The sequence below is a fragment of the Melospiza melodia genome, chromosome 31, assembly GCF_035770615.1.
Source record: "Melospiza melodia melodia isolate bMelMel2 chromosome 31, bMelMel2.pri, whole genome shotgun sequence".
Lineage (NCBI taxonomy): Eukaryota > Metazoa > Chordata > Aves > Passeriformes > Passerellidae > Melospiza > Melospiza melodia.
Genome location: NC_086224.1, coordinates 316881 through 341411, shown reverse-complemented (window position 1 = coordinate 341411; position 24531 = coordinate 316881). Strand labels below are relative to the sequence as shown.

The 24531-nt window shown below is 65.1% G+C and overlaps 3 protein-coding genes across 7 annotated transcripts; 1 reads left to right on the top strand and 2 right to left on the bottom strand.

Moving 5' to 3' along the window:
• Positions 1 to 2995: 2995 nt before the first annotated feature.
• Positions 2996 to 8842, bottom strand: COPZ1 (COPI coat complex subunit zeta 1). The gene is made up of 9 exons (XM_063179185.1): positions 8757 to 8842; positions 7780 to 7848; positions 7381 to 7462; positions 6229 to 6320; positions 5888 to 5943; positions 5181 to 5258; positions 4070 to 4121; positions 3599 to 3637; positions 2996 to 3136 (listed from the first exon to the last, which is right to left on the bottom strand). Exons 1-9 carry the CDS (start codon positions 8772 to 8774, stop codon positions 3089 to 3091), a joined length of 534 nt encoding a protein of 177 aa, XP_063035255.1. The 5' UTR covers positions 8775 to 8842; the 3' UTR covers positions 2996 to 3088.
• Positions 8843 to 9669: 827 nt separating this feature from the next.
• Positions 9670 to 18248, bottom strand: HNRNPA1 (heterogeneous nuclear ribonucleoprotein A1). Of its 4 annotated transcripts, none has more exons than XM_063179320.1 (11): positions 18168 to 18248; positions 16902 to 17018; positions 16347 to 16493; positions 15403 to 15613; positions 14213 to 14305; positions 14025 to 14117; positions 13860 to 13910; positions 13123 to 13299; positions 11583 to 11705; positions 10761 to 10823; positions 9670 to 9897 (listed from the first exon to the last, which is right to left on the bottom strand). In XM_063179320.1, the coding sequence occupies exons 1-10, from the start codon at positions 18180 to 18182 to the stop codon at positions 10768 to 10770; spliced, it is 1083 nt and encodes a 360-aa protein (XP_063035390.1). In that variant the 5' UTR covers positions 18183 to 18248; the 3' UTR covers positions 9670 to 9897; positions 10761 to 10767. The 4 variants fall into 4 exon arrangements, with proteins under 4 accessions (XP_063035390.1, XP_063035391.1, XP_063035393.1 ...); XM_063179321.1 differs by having other exon boundaries at positions 9670 to 9870; positions 18168 to 18197; XM_063179322.1 differs by lacking the exon at positions 9670 to 9897 and adding an exon at positions 9901 to 9922 and having other exon boundaries at positions 18168 to 18197.
• A 420-nt stretch (positions 18249 to 18668) lies between these two features.
• On the top strand, positions 18669 to 24511 carry CBX5 (chromobox 5). 2 transcript variants are annotated; one of them, XM_063179183.1, is made up of 5 exons: positions 18669 to 18738; positions 20743 to 20894; positions 21920 to 22115; positions 23353 to 23450; positions 24101 to 24511. In XM_063179183.1, exons 2-5 carry the CDS (start codon positions 20758 to 20760, stop codon positions 24249 to 24251), a joined length of 582 nt encoding a protein of 193 aa, XP_063035253.1. In that variant the 5' UTR covers positions 18669 to 18738; positions 20743 to 20757; the 3' UTR covers positions 24252 to 24511. The 2 variants fall into 2 exon arrangements, with proteins under 2 accessions (XP_063035253.1, XP_063035254.1); XM_063179184.1 differs by lacking the exon at positions 18669 to 18738 and adding an exon at positions 18888 to 18938.
• The last annotated feature ends 20 nt before the right edge of the window (positions 24512 to 24531 follow it).

Below are 24531 nucleotides of genomic sequence, written 5' to 3'. Positions count from 1 at the left end.
GACTGACTGACACACAGACACAGTCCTGCTGCGCCCGGCGCCGGGACCCCTGAGAGCGGGGCACGCGCCGCTGCTGTTCACACCGTACTGACACTGACAGACTGACTGACTGACTGACACAGGACTGACTGACTGACAGACTGACAGACTGACTGACAGACTGACTGACAGACTGACTGACTGACGGACTGACTGACTGACAGACTGACACGGGACAGCCCTGCGGCCAGGAAGCACTCCGCTGCTGTTCACACCGTACTGACAGACGGACGGACATGGGACAGACACACGGACACAGGGACAGGACAGACACAGGGACAGACACACGGACACAGGGACAGACAGACACATGGACACAGGGACAGACAGACACAGGGACAGACACACGGACACAGGGACAGACAGACACGGACGCAGGGACAGACAGACACGGACACAGGGACAGACAGACACACGGACACAGGGACAGACAGACACAGGGACAGACACACGGACACAGGGACAGACAGACACGGACGCAGGGACAGACAGACAGAGGGACAGACAGACACATGGACACAGGGACCGCCCCCCCCCCCCCCCAGAACAGCCCTGGGAACGCCGCCCCCCCCCCAAAGCCTGGAACATTCCTTGGGACAATCCTGGAACCAGACACGCCCCCCTCCCCCCCCGGGACAACTGGACAACAGCCGGTGCCTGGCAACCGTTACCTGGCAACCGGGAACCACCTGGCATCCGTTGCCTGGCAACAAGGAACCGCCTGGCATCCGTTGCCTGGCGACGTTTAGTGAGCAAACTGCCCGGTGACGGTCACCAGGCAACGGTTACTTAGCAACCAGGGCTGCCCATGGCAACCATTCCCTGACAACGGCTCCCTGGCAACCGTTACCTGGCAACCAGGCTGCCCATGGCAACGGTTACCTGGCAACCGCCTGCACCCAGAGCTGCACGTGGAAACGTCTCCTAGCAACCGTAATCTCCTAGCAACCCTCATCTCCTAGCAACCATCATCTCCTAGCAACCGTCTCCTAGCAACGCCCCCTCCCCCCGGGCTCAGCGATTATTTTTATTTTTTTAACTGGAATTTGGAGATTTGGCAGGAAAACACCAAGCCCCCCCCCCCGGGACCCCCCCCCGGCCCCACCGCACAAACCCCGGGGCCCGGGACCCCCCGGGATGGGGGAGGGGTCCCCAGAGCCCCCCCCCTCTCCCCAATTCTGCCCCCCCCCCGGCACCTCAGGGATCTGCTCAGCAATCAGCGACGGCTCGAGGGATGGAGCCCCCCCCAGACCCCCCCAAAATCCACCCCGGGACCCCCCCAAATCCCCCCAAGCCCCCCCCAAGCCATGACCTCTTGCACTGAGGGCACCGAGCCCCGCACAGCCCCGGGGGGGCCCCCCAAAAATCGCCCCCCCCCCCCCCCCCCAATTCCCTCCCCTTCTCCGGGCCCAGCCCATTGCAATAACGTGGGGGGGGGCGGGGCACCCCCCCTGTAAATAATGACCCCCCCCCCATACACACATACATGGTACGGCCCCACAAGCACTGTGCCCCCCCCCCAAAAAATCCTACAGCCCCTCAAAATCCTGAACCCCCCCCCCCAAAATCCTGAAACCCCTCCCAGCACTGTGACCCCCCCCAAAAAAATATCCTGCACCCCCCAAAAAAAATCCTGCACCCCCCCAAAAATATCCTGCACCCCCCAGCACTGTGACCCCCCCCCAAAAAAACCCTGCACCCCCCCACCCCAAAATCCTGCACCCCCCCCATCACTGTGACCCCCCCCCAAAAAAAAAAATCCTGGACCCCTCCATCACTGTGACCCCCCCAACCCCAAAACTGCCGGACCCCTCCATCACTGTGACCCCCCCACCCCAAAACTGCCGGACCCTCCCATCACTGTGACCCCCCCCCAAAATCCTGCACCCCCCCCACTATCACTGTGCCCCCCCCCCTTATCACCAGAGCCCCCCCAAACCTTGCACTGAACACCCCCCCCCCCTTGGCACTGACACCCCCCCCCCCCCCCAAATTTCGGGCCCCCCCCTGGCACTGAACCCCCAAATTTTGGATTTCCCCCCCCCCACTCTCGGCACTGACCCCTCCCCAATTTGGGGCCCCCCCCAGTGAAACTGTGACTCAGCAAAGCAATAGCGGGTGGGGGGGGGGGGGGGGGTTTGGGGGGACCCCTGTACCCCCCCCCCCCCCGTGTCCCCCCCCTCCCCCAGCTTCACCCCAATAAACGACCGGGTTTGACTCCGGCTCTGGGGGTCTGGGGGGTCCTGGGGGGCTCACAGGGGGATTTTGGGGTCCCCAGGTGGATTTTGGGGTTCCCCAAGAGGGTCCTGGATGGGTTTCGGGGTCTCTGAGGGGGTCCCAGGTGGATTTTGGGGGTCCCCACGTGGGTCTTGGTGAGTTTTGGGGTCCCCAGGGGGATTTTGGGGTCTGTAAGGGGGTCCCAGGTGGATTTTAGGGTTCCCCAAGAGGGTCCCAGTTGGGTTTTGGGGTCTCTCAAGGGAGGTCTGGGGATCCCCAGGTGGATTTTGGGGTCCCCAGGGAGGTCCTGGGTGGGTTTTGGGGTCTCCAGGTGGATTTTGGGGTTCCCCAAGAGGGTCCTGGGTGGGTTTTGGGGGTCTCCAGGTGGATTCTGGGGTCCCCCAAGAGGGTCCTGGGTGGGTTTTGGGGTCCCCAGGGGTGTCCCAGGCCCTGCTCCACACCCCCCCTTTGTGTCCCTTGTGTCCCCCCAGGCAGGTTGGGGACACCCCGGGGGACACCCCCTTCTTGGGGGGGATGGGGGGGGGGGACCCTAAACTTCCCCAGACCCCCAAAATCCCCCCAAATTTCCCCAAAAATCCCCGAATCCCCCCCAAAACATCCCCGGGGCGGCGCGGGCACAGAGCAGCAGCAGCAGCACACGGACTGGGGGGGCACCGGCGTGTTGGGGGCACGGGCAGGGGGGGGTCCTGGGGGTCCCAGGGTGTTCTGGGGGGTCCCAGGAGGTTTTGGGGGGTCCCAGGGTGTTCTGGGGGGTCCCAGGAGGTTTTGGGGGGTCCTGGGGGGGGTCCCAGGAGGTTTTGGGGGTCCCCCCCTATCGCAGCAGTGACCACTTGATCTGCTCCTTCGCCGACTGCAGCACCTGGGGGGGCACAGACACATGGGGGGCACACCTGGGCATGGGGGGCACACCTGGGGGGCACACCTGGGCATGGGGGGCACACCTGGGGGGCACACCTGGGAAGGTTTTGGGGGTCCCACGAGGTTTTTGAGGGGTCCCAGGGGGGTTTTGGAGGGGGTCCACGGGGGTCCTGGTTAGGGTTTGGGGGGCCCATGAGGTTTTTGGGGGGGGGGGGGGGTCTCAAGGGGTTTTTGAGGGGGTCTCAGAGGGTTTTGGGGGGTCCCAGGGTGTTTTTGGGGGGGGGTCCCAGATGGTTTTTAAGGATGCCAGGAGGTTTTTGGGGGGGGGGTCTCAGGGGGTTTCTGGGGGTCCCAGGAGGTTTTTGGGGGGGGGTCCCAGATGGTTTTTAAGGGTGCCAGGAGGTTTTTGGGGGGGGTCTCAGGGGGTTTTGGGGGGGGGTCTCAGGGGGTTTTGGGGTCCTACCTGTGACACCGTCTGCTCCGTCAGGGGCACGTCCTCGCCCTGGGACAGAGGGGACACAGGGGGGGACACAGGGGACACAGGGGGGGACACAGGGGGGGACACAGGGGGGGACACAGGGGGGGACACAGTTGGTGCCTGGGGCAGGGGGGGCACCCAGGACCCCCCCCTGAGCTGCCCCCCAGACCCCTGAGACCCCCTGAGAAACCCCTCAAAAAAACCCCAAATCCCCCCAAAAAAACCCAAAACCCCCCAAATCCCGGAGACCCCCAAATCCCCCCAAAAACCCCAAACCCCCCCACCCCCAAAAAAAAAAAACCAAAACCCCAAATCCCCCCCAAAAAAAAACCCAAATCCCTCCAAAACCCTGAAAGCCCAAGTCCCCCCAAATCCCCCCAAAAACCCCAAATCCCCCCAAAATCCCCTCAAATTCCCCCAAAATCCCCCCCAAACCCCCCCGGCGCAGCCCCCTACCCGCACGGCCACGCGGTGCACGACTTGCTGGGGGTCGCTCTCCAGGATCACCCTGAGGGGACAGACGGACACACGGACATGGGGACACGGGGACACACAGACAGACGGACACACGGACATGGGGACACGGGGACAGGGGGATATGGGGACAAAAGGACATGGGGACAGGGGGGACAGGGGGGACAGAGGGGACAGATGGACAGGGGGGACAGACGGACACGCGGACATGGGGACACACGGACACAGGGACAGGGGGACACCTCAGCACTGGGGGGTGACAGTCTCCAGGGAGAGGTGACAGTGACAGGGACGGTGACAGGGATGGTGACAGGGATGGTGACAGGGGGGTGACAGGGATGGTGACAGGGACGGTGACAGGGACGGTGACAGGGACGGTGACAGGGGGGGTGACAGGGAGGTGACAGGGATGGTGACAGGGGGGTGACAGGGACGGTGACAGGGACGGTGACAGGGACGGTGACAGGGATGGTGACAGGGACGGTGACAGGGATGGTGACAGGGACGGTGACAGGGGGGTGACAGGGACGGTGACAGGGGGGGTGACAGGGACGGTGACAGGGACGGTGACAGGGACGGTGACAGGGGGGTGACAGGGGGGTGACAGGGACGGTGACAGGGATGGTGACAGGGACGGTGACAGGGGGGGTGACAGGGACGGTGACAGGGACGGTGACAGGGACGGTGACGGGGGGGTGACAGGGACGGTGACAGGGATGGTGACAGGGACGGTGACAGGGGGGGTGACAGGGATGGTGACAGGGGGGTGACAGGGGGGTGACAGGGACGGTGACAGGGATGGTGACAGGGGGGTGACAGGGATGGTGACAGGGGGGTGACAGGGATGGTGACAGGGGGGTGACAGGGACGGTGACAGGGACGGTGACAGGGATGGTGACAGGGGGGTGACAGGGACGGTGACAGGGACGGTGACAGGGGGGTGACAGGGATGGTGACAGGGGGGTGACAGGGGGGTGACAGGGACGGTGACAGGGGGGTGACAGGGACGGTGACAGGGATGGTGACAGGGACGGTGACAGGGGGGGTGACAGGGGGGGTGACAGGGGGGTGACAGGGACGGTGACAGCCCAACCCTCCGTCCACGATCTCGTCCACGGCCAGGAACAGCCCCTCCATGTTGTCCAGCAGCGCCCGGCGCTCCACGTTCTTCCTGGGGACACCCAGGGGACACCAGGGGACATGGGGACACCCAGGGGACACCCAGGGGACACCCAGGGGACACAGGGCTGGCAACGTCCCCCCACAGGGCCACCCCATAGGGCTGGGACACACAGGGACACCCCAAAAGGGACCCCCCCCCCATCCAGGCTGCCCCAAACCCCCCCCAGGGCCCTCTGGGGACACCAACACCGCCAGGTGACACCCCCAGGTGTCCCCAGTGTCCCCAGGTGTGTCCCCAGTGTCCCCAGGTGTGTCCCCAGGTGTCCCCAATGTCCCCAGGTGTCCCCAGGTGTGTCCCCAATGTCCCCAGGTGTGTCCCCAGGTGTGTCCCCAGTGTCCCCAATGTCCCCAGGTGTCCCCAGGTGTGTCCCCAATGTCCCCAGGTGTGTCCCCAATGTCCCCAATGTCCCCAGTGTCCCCAGGTGTGTCCCCAATGTCCCCAATGTCCCCAGGTGTGTCCCCAATGTCCCCAGGTGTCCCCAGGTGTGTCCCCAGGTGTGTCCCCAATGTCCCCAGGTGTGTCCCCAATGTCCCCAGTGTCCCCAGGTGTGTCCCCAATGTCCCCAGTGTCCCCAGGTGTGTCCCCAGTGTCCCCAGGTGTGTCCCCAGTGTCCCTACCTCAGCATTTGGCTCAGCGAGTCGAACAGGCAGTTGAGCACGGCCGTGAGCATCAGCTGGGGACACACGGACACACAGAGGGACAGACAGAGGGACAGACAGAGGGACAGCAGGGTCACACGGGGTCACCCGGGGTCACACGCAGTGTCCCCTGCGCCACCCCGGGGTCCCCCGGCAGCCCTGGGTGTCCTTGTGCCCCCTCACTGTCCCCGTGCCATCCCTGTGCCATCCCCACCCTGTCGCTGCTGTGTCCCCTCACTGTCCCCACCCTGTCCCCACCCTGTCCCCTCACTGTCCCCGTGCCATCCCCCGCTGTCCCCTCGCTGTCCCCGTGTCCCCACCTCGTTCTGGGTGGCGCTCCCGATGACACAGCAGTACAGGTCGATGCTGCTCTTGTACACCACGGTCAGCCCGTCCAGCAGCGCGATCTCACCTGGGGACAGGGACACCTGTGTCACCTGTGTGCCACCCCTGTGCCATCCCTGTGTCACCCCTGTGCCATCCCTGTGTCACTGTCAGTGTCACCTCTGTGCCACCCCTGTACGCCACGGTCAGCCCGTCCAGCAGCGCGATCTCACCTGCGTGACAATGTCACCTGTGTGTCACCTGTGTGCCACCCCTGTGCCACCCCTGTGCCATCCCTGTGTCACTGTCAGTGTCACCCCTGTGTCACCCCTGTGCCACCCCTGTGTCACTGTCAGTGTCACCCCTGTGCCACCCCTGTGTCACCCCTGTGCCACCTGTGTGACAATGTCCCCTGTGTCATCCCTGTGTCCCCCTGTACGCCACGGTCAGCCCGTCCAGCAGCGCGATCTCACCTGGGGACAATGTCACCTGTGTGTCACCTGTGTGCCACCCCTGTGCCACCCCTGTGCCACTCGTTGTCACTCACCGTCACTGCGTTTTGCTGAAGATGTTCTGTGTGTCCCCATTGTCCCCTCAGTGTCCCCTCAGTGTCCCCACTGTCACTCACTGTCACTGCGGTGTGCCCATGTCCCCTCAGTGTCCCCAGTGTCCCCAATGTCCCCTGTGTGTCACTCACTGTCACTGCGGTGCGTTTTGCTGAAGATGTTGTGTGTGTCCCCAGTGTCCCCATTGTCCCCTCAGTGTCCCCAATGTCCCCACTGTCACTCACTGTCACTGCGGTGCGTCTTGCTGAAGATGTTCTGTGTGTCCCCAATGTCCCCTCAGTGTCCCCACTGTCCCCTGTGTGTCACTCACTGTCACTGCGGTGCGTTTTGCTGAAGATGTTCTGTGTGTCCCCTCAGTGTCCCCAATGTCCCCTCAGTGTCCCCTCAGTGTCCCCAATGTCCCCACTGTCACTCACTGTCACTGCGGTGCGTTTTGCTGAAGATGTTGTGTGTGTCCCCAGTGTCCCCTCAGTGTCCCCTCAGTGTCCCCACTGTCACTCACTGTCACTGCGGTGTGCCCATGTCCCCTCAGTGTCCCCAATGTCCCCTCAGTGTCCCCAGTGTCCCCTGTGTGTCACTCACTGTCACTGCGGTGCGTTTTGCTGAAGATGTTTTTCTCGAAGGCGCGCTGCTCCTTCACGCTGGGGTACGTGTCATCGTAGTACTGGCACGGGGGACACAGGGACATCAGCAGGGACATTGGGGACATCGTTGGGGACATTGGGGACATCGTCGGGGACATTGGGGACAGCGTCGGGGACATCAGCAGGGACATTGGGGACATCGTTGGGGACAGCGTCGGGGGCATTGGGACATCATCGGGGACATCGGGGACATTGAGCCCATCAGGGGCACGGGGACATTGGGGACACGGGACAGGGACATCGCCACCCCTGACACCTGGGCCACCCACCCTGTGCCCTCCCTCAGGGCACTGTCCCCCCGTGTCCCCCTCCAGGTGTCCCCCCCGTGTCCCCTCACCTTGGCGAAGAGCCGCTCGCCGTCGTTGTCCAGGATGATGATGGCCTTGACCGTGTACAGGGACGGCTCCTGGGGACGGGGACAGCGACGGTGACAGGGACGGGGGACAGCGACGGTGACACCGCCGCAGGGAGAGCGCAGTGCCACCGCCCCGGCCCGGGGACAGCGCCAGGGGCGGCAGGGGAGGCTGTGCCGGGGTCATGGCACCGCCAGGGTCACCGTCACTGTGTCCCCCTGTCCCCCGTGTCCCCCCCGTGTCCCCCCCGGTGTCGCTGGGGGTCCCCAGGACCAAGTTCTGTGATGCACTGACTGCCCAGAGCCACAGCCCAGTGTAGGACAGAACCCCGCCCCGGGCACCCAAAATGTCACCACAACTGTCCCCAGTGTCACCTGACTGTCCCCAGTGTCACTGACTGCCACCTGACTGTCCCCAGTGTCACCAACACTGCCCCCAGGGTCACTGAGAGCCCAGAGCCACAGCCCAGTGTGGGACAGAACCCCGCCCCGGGCACCCAGAAATGTCACCACAACTGTCCCCAGTTCCCCCCAGTCCATCCCATTCCTCCCCAGCTCCCCCCAGTCCATGCCAGTCTCTCCCAGTTCCCCCCAGTTCATCCCATTCCCCCCCAGTTCCCCCAATTCTCTCCCAGTTCCCCCCATTCCCCCCCAGTCCATCCCAGTTCCCCCAATTCTCTCCCATTCCCCCCCAGTTCCCCCAATTCTCTCCCAGTTCCCCCCATTCCCCCCCAGTCCATCCCAGTCCATCCCAGTCCATCCCAGTTCCCCCAATTCTCTCCCAGTCTCTCCCATTCCCCCCCAGTCCATCCCAGTTCCCCCAATTCTCTCCCAGTTCCCCCCATTCCCCCCCAGTCCATCCCAGTTCCCCCAATTCTCTCCCAGTTCTCCCCATTCCCCCCCAGTCCATCCCAGTTCCCCCAATTCTCTCCCATTCCCCCCCAGTTCCCCCCGGCCCTCACCAGCACCAGCGCCTCCATTTTGCCTCCGCCGCTGCCGACGTGGAGCCGGAAGAGCGCCGGCCGCTGATTGGCTGCTCGCCTGCCAATCACTCTCATAGGCCCCACCCTGCTGAGCTGACTGGTCCGACGCTGCCTGAATCCCGCCAATCGCCGCGCGCTCCCGCGCGGTGGGCAAGCCAATCTTTCCCGCCCTTCCGCAGAGGCGCAGTGATTGGATGAGGTAGCTGTCAATCACCGCGGCACGGCGCTCCCGGAAGCGGAGGGGGCGGTGCAGTTGCCATAGGGACCGGGGAAGCGCTGACATCACCCCTTTGCAGGGCGCGGGCTATGATTGGCTGGCTCGGTGAGCACGTGACGGGAAGAGGGCATTATTCCGCTGTTGGTCACGCCCCCCTCGTGGCCACGCCCTCTATGGGCGGGGCCTCGCCCGCCCTTTGGTCACTCGGGGTCACGGGGGGACATTGGGGACAATTGGGGGCGATTTGGGACAGTTGGGGACACGGAGGGGACACTGAGGGACAATCGAGGGCGATTTGGGACATGGAGGGGACACCGGGGGCAGGGACATGGGCAGTGTCCCCTCCCAGCTGTTGGGGACACGGAGGGGACACGGGTGGGGACATCAATCGGTGTCACCTCCCACCGTGTGTCACCCTCTGTGCCCCGCGGTGTCACATTCCTGTCACCTCCTCCTGCTGCTGTCCCCTCAGGGCCGGGAGGTGCCACCTCCCTCAGCTGTGACACATCCCGAGGGTGACACATGGGTGACACATCCCATGGGTGACACATCCCGAGGGTGACACATCCCGAGGGTGACACATCCCATGGGTGACACATCCCATGGGTGACACATCCCGGTCCACCACACTATTCCCGCTGTCACCCCGCTCCCAGCAATAACAACCAAAACTAATTAAAAAAAAAACCCAAGAGACATTTATTGGGGTGGGGGGGGGGTACAGGACACAGCGGGGACTGCGGCCGCTCCGCTCCGAGGGGACCCCGGGGGTCCCGGGGGGGTCCCAGGGGGTCCCTGAGGGTCCCGGGGGTCCCCGGGGGTCCCGGCCCCGCGCTGGCTCCGGGGGCCGCCCCAGCTCCCGCCCAGCTCCGGCTCCTGCGGGACAGACGGACACGGGCAGGGCTGGGACAGACGGACACGGGCAGGGTCAGGACCAGGGCTGGGTCAGGATCACCCTTTTCCCGTATTTTCCCCCCATTTTCCCATATTTTCCCCCCATTTTCCCATATTTTCCCCACCCTTTTCCCGTATTTTCCCCCCATTTTCCCATACTTTTCCCTGATTATTTTTCCCACCCTTTTCCCCAACTTCCCCCACCCATTTTTCCCTCTTTTTCCCCACACTTTCCCCGCCCTTTTTCCCTGATTTTTTTCCCCGCTCTTTTCCCGTTTTTCCCCACCCATTTTCCCTGTTTTCCCCTATTTTTCCCACCCTTTTCCCCCGTTTTTGCCCACCCTTTTTCCCCAATTTTTCCCACCTTTTCCCGATACTTTCCCCATCCTTTTTCCCCGTTTTCCCCACCCATTTTCCCCACACTTCCCTCACCCACTTTCCCCATTTTTCCCCACCCATTTTCCCGACCATTTCCCCCACCCATTTCCCCTGTTTTCCCCCCATTTCCCCCCCCATTTTCCGCATTTTTCCCCCATTCCCCCTCCCCATTTTCCCCGGTTTTGCCCCATTTTCCCCACCCATTTTCCCCGTTTTTCCCCCGTTTTTCCCCACCCATTTTCCCCGTTTTTCCCCACCCATTTTCCCCGTTTTCCCCCCATTTTCCCCACCCATTTTCCCCACCCTTTTCCCCCATTTTCCCCACCCACTTCCCCCATTTTTCCCCCCATTTTCCCCAGCCATTTCCCCCGTTTTTCTCCCCATTTTCCCCGTTTTTCCCCACCCATTTTCCCCGTTTTTCCCGCCATTTTCCCACCCATTTTCCCCCATTTTCCCCACCCATTTTCCCCGTTTTTCCCCCATTTTCCCCTCACCTGCCCGTTAAAACCTCCTCCCTCCTCCGTAGCTGCCGCCGCCGCTGGAGCTGCCGTAGCCGCCTGCGGATCCCGGGGGATTCAGGGACACCCAAAAACGGGGGGGGGGGGACACATTTGGGGACCCCCCAGACCCCCCGGTGACACAGGACCCCCACCAGGACCCCCACAGGCTTTTTTTGAGCACATTTTGAGCCCTCCCTACAGGTTATTTTAACATCACCCCAATGCATTTTAAGGTGCCCCAGGTGATTTCGGGGTTCCCCAGGTGGGGTTTTTGGGACACCCACTGCCGCCATAGAGCCCCGAGTTGTGACCCCCTGAAGTTCCCCCAGTACGTTCAGGATATTTTGGGGTCCACAGGGTTGTTTATGGGGTTCCACAGGTGGACTTTTGGGGTTCCCCAGGTGGATTTTTGGGGTTCCCAAGGTGGGATTTTGGGGACTCACCACCATCATAGAGCCCCGAGCTGCACCCCCCAAAACTGCCCCAGTGCATTCCCAGTACATTTAGGATATTTTGGATTCCCAAGGTTGTTTTTGGGGTCCCTCAGGTGATTTTTAGGGTTCCCCAGGGGGTTTTTGGGGTTCCCAGGTGTGCTCACCGCCGCCGTAGGGCCCTGAGCTGCGCCCCCCGAAGCTGCCCCAGTGCAATCAGGATATCTGGGGCTCCCCAGGGGGTTTTTAGGGTCCCTCTGGTAATTTTTGGGGTGCTCACCGCCGCCGTAGGGCCCCGAGCTGCGCCCCCCGAAGCTGCCCCAGTACAATTATGATATTTTGGGGTTCCCCAGGTGGGATTTTTTGGGGTTTTTGGGGTGCTCACCGCCGCCGTAGGGCCCCGAGCTGCGCCCCCCGAAGCTGCCGCCCTTCATGGGCCCGAAGCTCGAGGCCTGGTTGTTGTAGCTGCCGAAGTCGTTGTAGCTGCCCCCGCCCCCGAAATTGCTGCCTGGGGGGGACACAGGGGGGACACTGGGCTCAGGGGGGGACATTGGGGACAGGGGGCGACACCGAGCACCCAGGGGTGCCCCATGACCGGGGGATTTGGGGGGTTTGGGATCCCCATTGGCAGCTCTGGGATGGTTTAACTGGGAGCCCAAACCCGGCGTGATCTCTGGGCAGCTTTCCCCGAGATCCCAAAGCCCCAGAGATCCACTCCCCGAGATCCCAAAGCCCCTGAGCCATCTCCAGAATGACTTCCCTGAGATCCCAAACCCCCCCCGGAGCCCTGGGATGGGTTCCCTGAAATCCTAAAAAGCCCCACGATCCCTTTTTTTAAGATCCCAAACCTGCTGGTGATCTTCAGGATGGGTTCCCAGAGCTCCCAAACCCGCCGTGTTGGATTCCCAAGGACCCCAAATCCCCGTGGTTCCTTCCACAAGCTCCCCACCCCTCCCTCAGCGACTCCTCTCCCCTAAAACCCTGGCTGCAGGGCAGTGCCACCTCCCCCAGGGCTGTCCCCTCAGTGTCCCCAGTGTCCCCCAGGGGTGTGCAGGACAGTGCCATCTCCCCCGGGGGTGTCCCCCAGGGATGTCCCCTCAGTATCCTGCAGTGTCCCCAGTGTTCCCCACGGCTATGCTTAGTGCCCCCCCCCAGTGTCCCCATTGTCCCCGTGGGTGTCCCCTCAGTGTCCCCAGGGATGTCCCCTCAGTGTCCCCATTGTCCCCATGTCCCACCTGTGCCCGCCTCGCCCAGCGCTGGCCCCCGTGCCATGCCCTCAGTGTCCCCCCAGTGTCCCCATTGTCCCCATGTCCCACCTGTGCCCGCCTCGCCCAGCGCGGGGCCCCGTGCCATCCCCTCAGTGTCCCCTCAGTGTCCCCATTGTCCCACCTGTGCCCGCCTCGCCCAGTGCAGGGCCCTGTGCCATCCCCTCAGTGTCCACATTGTCCCCAGGCTGTCCCCGTGTCCCACCTGTGCCCGCCTCGCCCAGCCCGTTGCGCACGGCCAGCGCTGGCCCCCGTGCCATGCCCAGCGATGTCCCCATTGTCCCCAGTGATGTCCCCATGGTCCCACCTGTGCCCGCCTCGCCCAGCGCGGGGCCCCGTGCCATCCCCTCAGTGTCCCCTCAGTGTCCTCTCAGTGTCCCCATTGTCCCCATGGTCCCACCTGTGCCCGCCTCGCCCAGCGCGGGGCCCCGTGCCATCCCCTCAGTGTCCCCTCAGTGTCCCTTCAGTGTCCCCATGGTCCCACCTGTGCCCGCCTCGCCCAGCGCGGGGCCCCGTGCCATCCCCTCAGTGTCCCCTCAGTGTCCCCTCAGTGTCCCCTCAGTGTCCCCATTGTCCCACCTGTGCCCGCCTCGCCCAGTGCAGGGCCCCGTGCCATCCCCTCAGTGTCCCCATTGTCCCCAGGCTGTCCCCGTGTCCCACCTGTGCCCGCCTCGCCCAGCCCGTTGCGCACGGCCAGCGCTGGCCCCCGTGCCGGCCGCCTGCCGCCGCTGCCGCCGCCGAAGCCGCCGCCGCCGTTGTTGTAGCCGTCGTAGGAGCCGCTGCCGCCGTAGCCGCGGCTGCCGCCCGAGTACCCGGGGCCGCCGCCGCCGCCGTACCCTGGGGACGGGACGGGGGCTCAGACAGGGCACGGCACGGCACGGCGCGGGGCGGGGCGGGCACGGGCGGGCTGCGGGGCCGCGGGGATGGGAGTCCTGGCACTGCCCTGGGGCTCAGACCCAGCCTGGTGGTGCCCCCGGGGCTGGAGCTTGGCCTGGCATTGCCCTGGGGCTGGCCTGGCATTGCCCTGGGGGTGGGGCCAAGCCTGGCACAGGGCTTGAGCCCAGCCTGGCACTGCCCCGGAGCTTGGGTCCAGCCTGGCACCGCATCCACTGGGCTGGGTGTCCTGGCACAGGGCTCAGGCCCGGCCTGGCACTGCCCCCAGGGCTGGCACTGCCCTAAGACTGGGTGTCCTGGCACAGGGCTCAGGCCCGGCCTGGCACTGCCCCCAGGTGTCCTGGCTCTGCCCTGGGGCTGGGGCCCAGCCTGGCACAGCACTCAGACCCAGCCTGGCGGTGCCCCCAGGGCTGTACCCTCGGCCTGGCACAGCACTCGAGCCCAGCCTGGTGGTGCCCTGGAGCCAGGACCCGGCCTGGCACAGCACTCGGGCCCGGCCTTACCGTCAGCACCATATCCATTAAATCCGTCGCCGCGGCCGCCGCCAAATCCACCTGGAAAGAACAGACCGGGCTGGGGCCCCGGAGCCCGGGGGGAGCCCGGCGGGTCCCCGTGCCCCGTCCCCGTGCCCCGTCCCCGTGCCCCCGTGCCCCCGTGTCCCCACTCACCACGGCCGCCGAAGTTGCCGCCGCGGTTGAAGTTGTCACCGCCGCCGAAGCCGCCGCGGCCGCCGCCGCCGAAGTTTCCGGAACCGCTGCGGCCTGGGGGGGGGAAGGGGGGGGCACAGCCTTAGGCACGGGCGGGGGGCACGGGCGGGGGGCACGGGTGGGTGGCACGGGGGGCACCGGGCGCTCACCTCGCTGCCCGGCCGAGGCGCTGGCCATCTCCTGCTTGGACAGAGCCTTGCGCACCTCGCAGTTGTGCCCGTTCACCGTGTGGTACTTCTGGACTGCGGGGACACCGGGGACACCGCGGGCTCAGCACGGGTGGCACCGACCCGGGGAGGGGGTGGCACCCGCCCCACGGCGTCCCCAGCTGATTGCCACTGCCCCAAACCGTCCCCAGGCTGTGCCCGGACAGGCTGTCAGCCACCCCAGCGTCCCCACGCTGTCCCCAGCCGGGCCATCACCTCCCCACACTGTCCCCGGGCTGTCACTCGTCCAGTGTCACCACGCTGTTCCCAGGCTGTCACTGCCCCAACAAGAGTGTCCCCCACAGTGTCCCCAGGCCGTCCCCAGCCAGGCTGTCCCCAATGTCCCCACCCTGTCCCCAGGTGTCCCCATTCTGCTCCCAGCCAGACTATCCCGTGTCCCCAGGTGTCCCCAGCGTCCCCACACTGTCCCAGCCGGGCTGTCACACTCCCCAGTCTGTCCCCAGCCAGGCTATCCCCAGTGTCCCCACACTGTCCCCTGAAGTGTCCCCAGTCTGTCCCCAGCCCCATGTTTCCCCAGTGTCCCCAGATTGTCCCTCGATTGTCCCCAGTGTCCCCACATGTTTCTCCAATGTCCCCAGGCTGCTCCCAGCCAGGCTGTCCTGAGCCCCAGGTGTCTCCAGTTTGTCCCCTGAGGTGTCCCCAGGTGTCCCCACACTGTCCCCAGCCAGGCTGTCCCCAGGTGTCCCCCAGGTGTCCCTCAGGTGTCTCCCCAGGTGTCCCCACACTGTCCCCAGCAGTGTCCCCAGGCTGTCCCCTGAGGTGTCCCCAGTGTCCCCACACTGTCCCCAGTGTCCCCAGGCTGTCCCCAGCCACCTGCAGTGTCCCCAGGCTGTCCCCTGAGGTGCCCCCACACTGTCCCCAGGCTGTCCCCAGGCGTCCCCAATGTCTGCACACTGTCTCCAGCCGGGCTGTCCCCGGTGTCCCCAGGCTGTCCTTTGAGGTGTCCCCAGGCTGCGTCCAGGTGTCCCTGGTGTCCCCACACTGTCCCCAGTGTCCCTAGGCTGTCCCCAGCCAAGCTGTCCCCCGCAGTGTCCCTAGGCTGTCCCCAGGCTGTCCCCACACTGTCCCCAGGCTGTCCCCAGGCTGTCCCCAGCGTCCCCGCCGTCACTCACTGACGATTTTGTCCACGGAGTCGTGGTCGTCGAAGGTGACGAAGGCGAAGCCGCGCTTCTTGCCGCTGCCGCGGTCGGTCATGATCTCGATGACCTCGATCTTGCCGTACTGCCCGAAGTACTCGCGCAGGTGGTGCTCCTCCGTGTCCTCCTTGATGCCGCCCACGAAGATCTTCTTCACCGTCAGGTGCGCCCCGGGCCGCTGCGAGTCCTGCACGGGGACACGGGGACGCGGTGGCACACAGGGGGACACACGGGGACAGGGTGGGACACAGGGACACGGGGACAGGGTGGCAGAGGGGGGCACACAGGGACAGGGTGGCACGGGGGGGACACAGGGACAGGGTGGCACTGCCCTGGTGACACTGCCAGGAGCAGCAGGCATGGACACTGCCACTGTCCTCAGGGAGCCATGGACACGGTCACTGTCCCTGTCCCCAAGGCCACCACCCAGAGCATGTATGGACAATGTCCCTGTCCCCAGGGCCACCACTAGGCAGCAGGCATGGACAATGTCCCTGTCCCCAAGGCCACTGCTACGAGCAGCAGGCACAGCCACTGTCCCTGTCCCCAAGGCCACCACCCAGCAGGCACAGCCACTGCCACCATCCCTGTCCCCAGGGCCACCACCCAGAGCAGGTATGGACAATGTCCCTGTCCCACCACCCGGAGCAGCAGGCATGGCCACTGCCACCATCCCTGTCCCCAAGGCCACCACCCAGAGCAGGTATGGACAATGTCCCTGTCAACGTCCCCAGAGCCACCACCTGGAGCACCAGGCATGGCCACTGCCACCACCCCTGTCCCCAGTGTCACTGCTATGAGCACCCAGCACAGCCACCGCCACCCCAGTGTCCCCAGTGTCCCCTCACCTCTCTGGACACGGCCCGTTTGGGCTCCACCACCCTGCCATTGTCCCCAATGTCCCCTCAGTGTCCCCTCACCTCTCTGGACACGGCCCGTTTGGGCTCCACCACCCTGCCGTCCACCTTGTGTGGCCGCGCGTTCATGGCAGCATCGACCTCCTCCACCGACGAGTAGGTGACGAACCCGAACCCCCGCGAGCGCTTCGTGTTGGGGTCCCGCATCACCTGGGGACAGGGACAGACACAGGGACACCTCAGGGACACCTCAGGGACACGGGGACAGACACAGGGACATGGGGACAGACACAGGGACACAAGGACAGACACAGCAATGCCATGAACCCGAACCCCCGCGAGCGCTTCGTGTTGGGGTCCCGCACCACCTGGGGACAGGGACAGACACAGGGACACAGGGACAGACACAGGGACACAGAGAACGTGTTTTTCGGGATCCCAGCCCCGTTTCCAGGGACCCCAGCCCCATTTCCAGTGACCCCAGCCCCATTTTGGGGGGTGCCCTCACCACGCAGTCGGGTCAGCGTGCCCCACTGCTCCAAGGGGATCCCAGCCCATTTTTGGGTACCCCAGCCCCATTTTGGGGGGTCCCAAGCCCATTTTGGGGGGTGCCCTCACCACGCAGTCGGTCAGCGTGCCCCACTGCTCGAAGTGGCTGCGCAGGCTCTCGTCCGTGGTCTCGAAGCTCAGGCCCCCGATGAAGAGCTTGCGGAGCTGCTCCGGCTCCTTCGGGGACTGCGGGGCACAGGCGGGGGGTCAGGGAGCCCCAAAAACCCCTCACGGGGCTCAGGGGAACCCCAAAACCCCTCACTGGGGTCAGGGAACCCCAAAACCCCTCACACGGCTCAGGGGAATCTTGAGCATCCCCAGTTCCCACCTGGGGCGACCAGCAAACCCCCAACCCAAATTTCTCACCCCCCAAACCTCTCCCCCAGCCCCCATTTTTGAGGCCTACCAGTCCCCCCCAACCCCTCCATCCCCTAATTTTGAGCCCCCCACCCTAAGTTTGAACTCCCTAACCCCACAAAGCCCCCAACCCTTATTGTTAACCCTCCCAAGCCCCACATACACCACATTTCAACCCCCCCAGCCCAAATTTTCCACATCCCAGACCACCAAATCTCTCCGCCAGCCCCCATTTTTGGGGCCTCCCACTCCCCTCAGCGCCCCCAGCCCCTATTTGTGATCCCTCCATCCCCCACCTTTGATCCCCAACCCTAAATTTGAACTCCCCCGCCCCCCCCGCTTTAATTTTAACCTCTCCCACCCCAAATTTTACACCCCCCACCCCAAAATCCCCCCCTCCCCACCCGTTATTTCCAAGACCCCCGCGTGTCCCCCTCCCCAGATTTGTGTGTCCCCCCCCCCACCCCGGGTGACACAAAGGACGCGCACGTGGCCGCGGGAGCGCGCGCGGGGGGGGGGCGGTGGGTGAGGGGGGGTCGCGCATGCGCCTGAAGGGAGGGAGGGGGGGGGGGAGAGGATGAGGGGAGGGTCTGTGGGACCCCCCCGCAAATGGATCCTGAGGGAGAGGAGGGGATGGGGCCTCTGTGTGACCCCCGCCCCAAAATCAGCTCTGTGGGACCCCCCCTCAAAATGGGGCCTGAGGGAGGGGGAGGGGATGGGGAGGCTCTGTGGGACCCCCCACAAAATGGAACATGAGGGGGAGCCCTGTGTGTGACCCCCCCCCCCAATGGCGCCTGCGCGGGTGAGGGGAGGGGGGGGCTCGCGTTGCGCAGGCGCACTGAGCTCCCGCGGCCCGCCAGGCGGCGGCGGGGGCGGGGGCGGCGCGCTGAGGGTGGGGGGGGGGAACACGGACGGCCGGGATTGATAAAAAACCACCGCGCGCGGATGGGCGAGCGGGACCGCGGTGCGAGCGCTGACCTCGGCCTTGGCCATGGCGGCGGCGCGGGGCGGGGCGGGCCGGGCGGTGGCGGCAGCGCGCGATGCTCCCTCTGCGAGGGCCGACACGGAAAGGGGCCGAGCGACGCGAGCGCCGCCGCCTCACCCCGCCGCCCCCGCCGCCCTCACGGCCCCCGCGCCGCCTCCCATTGGCTGACGCCTCGCGGCGCCGCCGCCCCATTGGGCGGCTGAACGAGCTCCGCCCACAGTGCCGCCGCTGACTGGTTGATCCAAGGAACGTCCCGCCCCCGGGCCGCGGTGATTGGGGGGAATTGCTGTCGCCACGCCCCGCGCGGCTTTTCCCGCTCCGGCCCGGAGACTCCCCGGCGCGCCGCGGATTGGTTGGAGAGGCGGAGGGCCCGCCCCCACAGAGGCGTTCATTGGCTAGGCGCGCGGGGGGACGGTCCCCATTGGCGGGCGCGGCCGTCGCTCAGCGCGGGCCGCCGGCGGGCCCAGCGCAGCTCGGCGAGAGCGGCGCGGCGGGCGCAGAGCGGGGCGGCGGCGGCGACTCCCGGCGGCGGCGAGAAGGGGCCGCCCGCCCGCCGGCCCCAAGGTGCGCCCGGAGCAGCGCATGCGCCAATCGCGGTGGGCTCTGGGGAGGGGGGAAAGGCGGGCGGACGCATGCGCGGAGCGCGGCCGGCGGCGCCTGCGCGCTGCGGGCGGTTTTGGCGGGCGGAGCGCGGAGCGGCGGCAGCTCGGAGCGGCGGCCGAACCGCGGCGGACGGGCCCGCGCCGGAGCCGCTCCCCGCGCAGGTAGCGCCGGCGGCGGGCGGCGGATGAATGGGCGGCAGCGTGGGGGCGGGTCCGCCGGTGTGACGGACGGGCGCGGTGGCCAATGGACGCTGGCGGGAGGCGGGGCCACGCGCGGAGTGACGGGCGCGGTATTTAATCGCTACAAGCGGGAGGTGGGGCGGCGCGTGGATTGTCAGGCGCTCTGACCAATAGCGGCGCAGCGAAGGCGGGGCGGCGCTTGGAGCGACGGTTCCACCGCCCAATGGTGGCACGGCGGGGTTGTGGCGAGCGGCGGGGCGCTCAGCCAATCACCGCGCGAGCGCGCGGCCGCTCTGACCAATCCCGTACCGCGGCGCGCTCCTCGCCCCGCCCCCAGGCCCGCGCGCCGGGCCCCTCAGCGGCGCTTTGAACCCGAATTTGCGGCTTTTCACCCCAAAATTGCGGGTTCTGCCCTCAAACCGCCGCGTCCCCCCTCAGACCGCCGCTTCCCGCCTCACACCGGCGGCTTTTCCCTCAGAGCTGCGCTTTGCAGCCCTGGAGCGGCTCTTTTGGCCTCAGCGCGGCGCGCTCCCTTTGTTCCCTCAGGATTCCCGGGCGCGGGATCCGGGAGCGGCGCCCCGGGGGCTCCGCCGCGCGTTTTCCCTTCCTAAATTCGCCTTTTCCCACCCAAACCGGCGCCTTTTCCCGCAGGAACCCACCCAGAGCCTCCCGGTTCCCGCCCGAATCCCCGGCAGGAAATTCCAGCCCGGAGCGAGGAATTCCCCGCGTCCCTCACGGGGCTGCGGTTGGGAGAACGAAATCCGCTCAAATCCCGCCCGGAGGGAGGGAAAATCCCCAGCTGGGGTTTTCTTAAAACGTCTTTTTTTAAAATCGTCCTCGTTTCTAAGCAGTTTAGCCCAAATTCCATTTCCTCGCTCCCAAAGCCCCCTTCAGTTTTAGGGGATGTATTCCAAATTCCGTTTTGCTCTGCTTAAATTTTCTGGTTTGTTTTTTTTTTTTTTTAGGGTTTTTTTCAGCCCAAACCATGTTTCTTTGTGCCTAAATCCCTGCTGATTTTTAGGAATCGGCCCCTACTGTGCTCCCCCATTTGGGATTTCCCTTTGGGGATCCCAAAATGACCCCAAATCCCTCTTGGGGGTCCCAAAATTACCCCAAATCCTTTTTGATCTTCACAAAATGACCCCCAAATCCTTCCTTGGGGGTCCCAAAATGACCCCAAATCCATCTTGGGGGTCCCAGAATGATCCCAAATCCCTTTTTGGGATCCCTAAATGATCCTAAACCCCTTTTGGGGATCCCCTGGTGTCCCCAGATCCCTTTTTGGGGTCCCATGGTGTCCCCGGATCACTTTTTAGGATCCCATGGTGTCCCCAAATCCCTCATGGAGGTCCCAAAATGACCCCAAATCCCTCTTGGGGGTCCCCAAGTCACCCCAATGTCCCTTTAAGGGCACTCCAGGATCCCCAAATGTCCCTTTGGGGGTGCTGAGATGAGCCCAAATCCCACCCTGAGCTGTCCCCTGTCCCCGGCGGTGACAACGCCGCGTCCCCAGTGCTGCGCTGTGGGCAGGGGCAGCCCCTGGGTGACACTGTGTGACCCATGGTGACACTGTGTGACCCATGGTGGTGACACTGTGTGACCCACGGTGACATTGCTGTCCCTGTCCCCAGAGCGGTGGCTGCGTTATGGGCAGTGCCAGGGTGACATTCCCTGTGCCCTGGTGACACTGTGTGACCCATGGTGACATTGTGTGACCCATGGTGGCACTGTGTGACCCATGGTGGCACTGTGTGACCCAGGGTGACACTGCTGTCCCTGTCCCCAGAGCGGTGGCTGCGCTATGGGCAGGAGGAGCCGGCGGGCAGCCGACAGCTCGTCCTCGGGGGAGGAGGAGGAGTATGTGGTGGAGAAGGTTCTGGACCGGCGCGTGGTGAGGGGCCAGGCCGAGTACCTGCTCAAGTGGAAGGGCTTCTCCGAGTGAGTGACAGCACAGGGGACAGCCTGGGGACAGCGCGGGGACAGGGAGGGGGGCACAGCGCCCTGGGTGTCCCCTGGGTGTCCCTGACCCTGTGAGTGACAGCAGGGACAGCGCAGGGACAGGGAGGGGGGCACAGCGCCCTGGGTGTCCCTCAGTGTCCCCTGACCCTGTGAGTGACAGCAGGGACAGCGCAGGGACAGGGGAGGGGGGCACAGCACCCTGGGTGTCCCCTGAGTGTCCCCTGACCCTGTGAGTGACAGCAGGGACAGGGAGGGGGGCACAGCGCCCTGGGTGTCCCCTGGCCGTGTCCCCGGATCTCCCCTGTCCCCAGGTGTCCCTGGGTGTCCCCTGACCGTGTTGCTGGCTGTGCCTGGGTGTCCCTGGATGTCCCCTGCGTGTTCCTGACCATGTCCCTGATCGTGTCCCTGGGTGTCCCCTGGGTGCCTCGGAGTGTCCCCGACCATGTCCCCTGTGTCTCACCCTGTCCCCAAGGGAGCACAACACGTGGGGGTGTCCCTGGATGTCCCCCGTGTGTCCCTGGGTGTCCCCTGACCGTGTCCCTGTCCCCACAGGGAGCACAGCACGTGGGGGTGTCCCTGGTGTCCCCTGAGCGTGTCCCCTGTGTGTCCCCGGTGTCCCCTGAGCGTGTCCCTGTCCCCACAGGGAGCACAGCACGTGGGGGTGTCCCTGGTGTCCCCTGAGCGTGTCCCCTGTGTGTCCCCGGTGTCCCCTGAGCGTGTCCCTGTCCCCGCAGGGAGCACAACACGTGGGGGTGTCCCTGGATGTCCCCCGTGTGTCCCTGGGTGTCCCCTGACCGTGTCCCTGTCCCCGCAGGGAGCACAGCACGTGGGGGTGTCCCTGGATGTCCCCCGTGTGTCCCTGGTGTCCCCTGAGCGTGTCCCTGTCCCCGCAGGGAGCACAGCACGTGGGGGTGTCCCTGGTGTCCCCTGTGTGTCCCCGGTGTCCCCTGAGCATGTCCCCCGTGTGTCCCCGGTGTCCCCTGAGCGTGTCCCTGTCCCCGCAGGGAGCACAACACGTGGGAGCCCGAGAAGAACCTGGACTGCCCCGAGCTGATCTCGCAGTTCCTGCGCAAGGACCGCAGGATGAGGGACATGAGGGACGTGAGGGACAGCGAGGGGACGCGGCCCCGCGAGCGCCCCGAGGGCGCCAAGCGCAAGGGACTGCCCGGGGAGGACGGCAGGGCCAAGAAGAAGAGGGAGGTGAGGGGACACGGGGACAGCGGGAGGGGACACGGGGACAATGGGCTGGGGACACGGGGATGGGGACACAGGGATGGGATGGGGACAGGGGAATGGGGATGAGGACATGGGGACAGGGACACTGGGACACAGGGAGGTGAGGGGACAGGGGGACACAGGGACATGGGGACGATGGGCTGGGGACACAGGGATGGGATGGGATGGGGACAGGGACACTGGGAGGTGAGGGGACAGGGGGACAGCGGGAGGGGACACGGGGACACGGGGACGATGGGATGGGGACATGGGGATGGGGAAATGGAGATGGGATGGGGGCAGGGACACAGGGAGGTGAGAGGGGACATGGGGACAACGGGAGGTGAAAGGGGACACTGGGGACATGGGGACAATGGGCTGGGGACACGGGGATGGGGAAATGGAGATGGGATGGGGACAGGGGAATGGGGACAGGGACACAGGGAGGTGAGAGGGGACATGGGGACAAGGGGACACTGGGAGGGTACAGAGGGATGGGGACACAGGGATGGGATGGGGACAGGGGAATGGGGACAGGGACACTGGGACACAGGGAGGTGAGAGGGGACATGGGGACAACGGGAGGTGAAAGGGGACACTGGGGACATGGGGACAACGGGATGGGGACACGGGGATGGGATGGGATGGCGACAGGGAAATGGGGACGAGGACATGGGGACAGGGACACTGGGAGGCGACAGGGGACACCTGGGACATGGGGACACCTGGGGGATGGGGACAATGGAGATGGGACGGGGACAGGGACATGGGGAAGTGACAGGGGACAGGGGGACACTGGGAGGGGACACCTGGGGACACTGGGAGGGGATAGGGACACAGGAATGGGGACAGGGACACTGGGAGGTGACACAGGGATGGGATGGGATGGGGACAGGGGGAAGGGGACACAGGGATGGGGACAGAGACACAGGGAGGGGACAGAGACATGGGGATGGGGATGGGAGCCTGGACTCCTGGAATGGCCAATCCCATTTCCCCAAACTCTCCCATTCCCCAAACCAATCCCATTCCCAAACCAATCCCATTCCCAAACCAATCCCATTCCCCAAACACAATCCCATTTCCCCAAACCCTCCCTTTTCCCAAACCCTCCCTTTCCCAAACCAATCCCATTCCCCAAACCAATCCCATTCCCCAAACCAATCCCATTCCCCAAACCAATCCCATTTCCCAAACCAATCCCATTTTCCCCGAACCCCAGAGCAACGACATCGCCCGCGGCTTCGAGCGGGGGCTGGAGCCCGAGAAGATCATCGGGGCCACCGACTCCTGCGGGGACCTCATGTTCCTCATGAAGTGGTGAGGCCACCTCCTGCTGTCCCCAGCGTCCCCGGGCACCCCCAGCTCCCGTCTGTGTCCCCAGTTTGTGTCCGTGTCCCCCAGCTCCTGTCTGCGTCCCCAGTTTGTCCCTTTGTCCCCAGTTCCTGTCTGTGTCCCCAGCTCCTGTCTGCGTCCCCAGTTTGTCCCTTTGTCCCCAGTTCCTGTCTGTGTCCCCCAGCTCCTGTCTGTGTCCCCAGATTGTCCCTTTGTCCCCAGCTCCTCTCCGTGTCCCCAGTTTGTGTCCTCATGGCCTGAGTTTGTGTCCTTGTCCTCCAGTTCGTGTCTCAAATTTGTGCCCCCAGTTTGTCCCTTTGTCTCCTGTTCCTGTCCTTGTCCCCCAGTTCCTCTCTGTGTCCCCCAGTCCGTTCCTTTGTCCCCAGTTTGTCCCTTTGTCCTCAATTTGTGATCCCGATTTGTGTCCCCAATTTATCCCCTTGTCCCCAGTGTGTCCCCGGTGTGTCCCCGGTTTCTGACTCCAGTTTGTCCCTTTGCCCCCGCTTTGTGTCCCAGTTTATCCCCGTGTCCCCATCCTGTCCCCGTGTCCCCAGATTGTCACCCCAGCCTGTCCCCCTGTGTCCCCAGCCTGTCCCCAGCCTGTGTCCCCAGCCTGTCCCCCTGTGTCCCCGCAGGAAGGACACGGACGAGGCCGACCTGGTGCTGGCCAAGGAGGCCAACCTCAAGTGTCCCCAGATTGTCATCGCGTTCTACGAGGAGCGCCTGACGTGGCACGCGTACCCCGAGGACGGCGAGCCCAAGGAGCGGGACCCCCCCCGCAGCTGAGCCCCCTCCCCTGTACAGACCCCGTCCCTGTCCCCTGTCCCCTGTGCCCTGTCCCTGTCCCCTGCCCGGGGTGTCCCCGGCCGTTGTCCCCACCCCGCGGCGCTCTGGGGGTGGCCCCGGGTTTGGTGTTTTTTACAGTCGGTGTTTTCAGCCGGGGCCCCCCCGGGGTGTCCCCGTGTCCCCCCCTGTCCCCTCCCTGCCACCCCAGTGTTGTCCCCAGCGCCCCGGATTTGCTTCCAATAAACAACGGTCACTTTTCAGAGCTGCCACCGCCACGCTG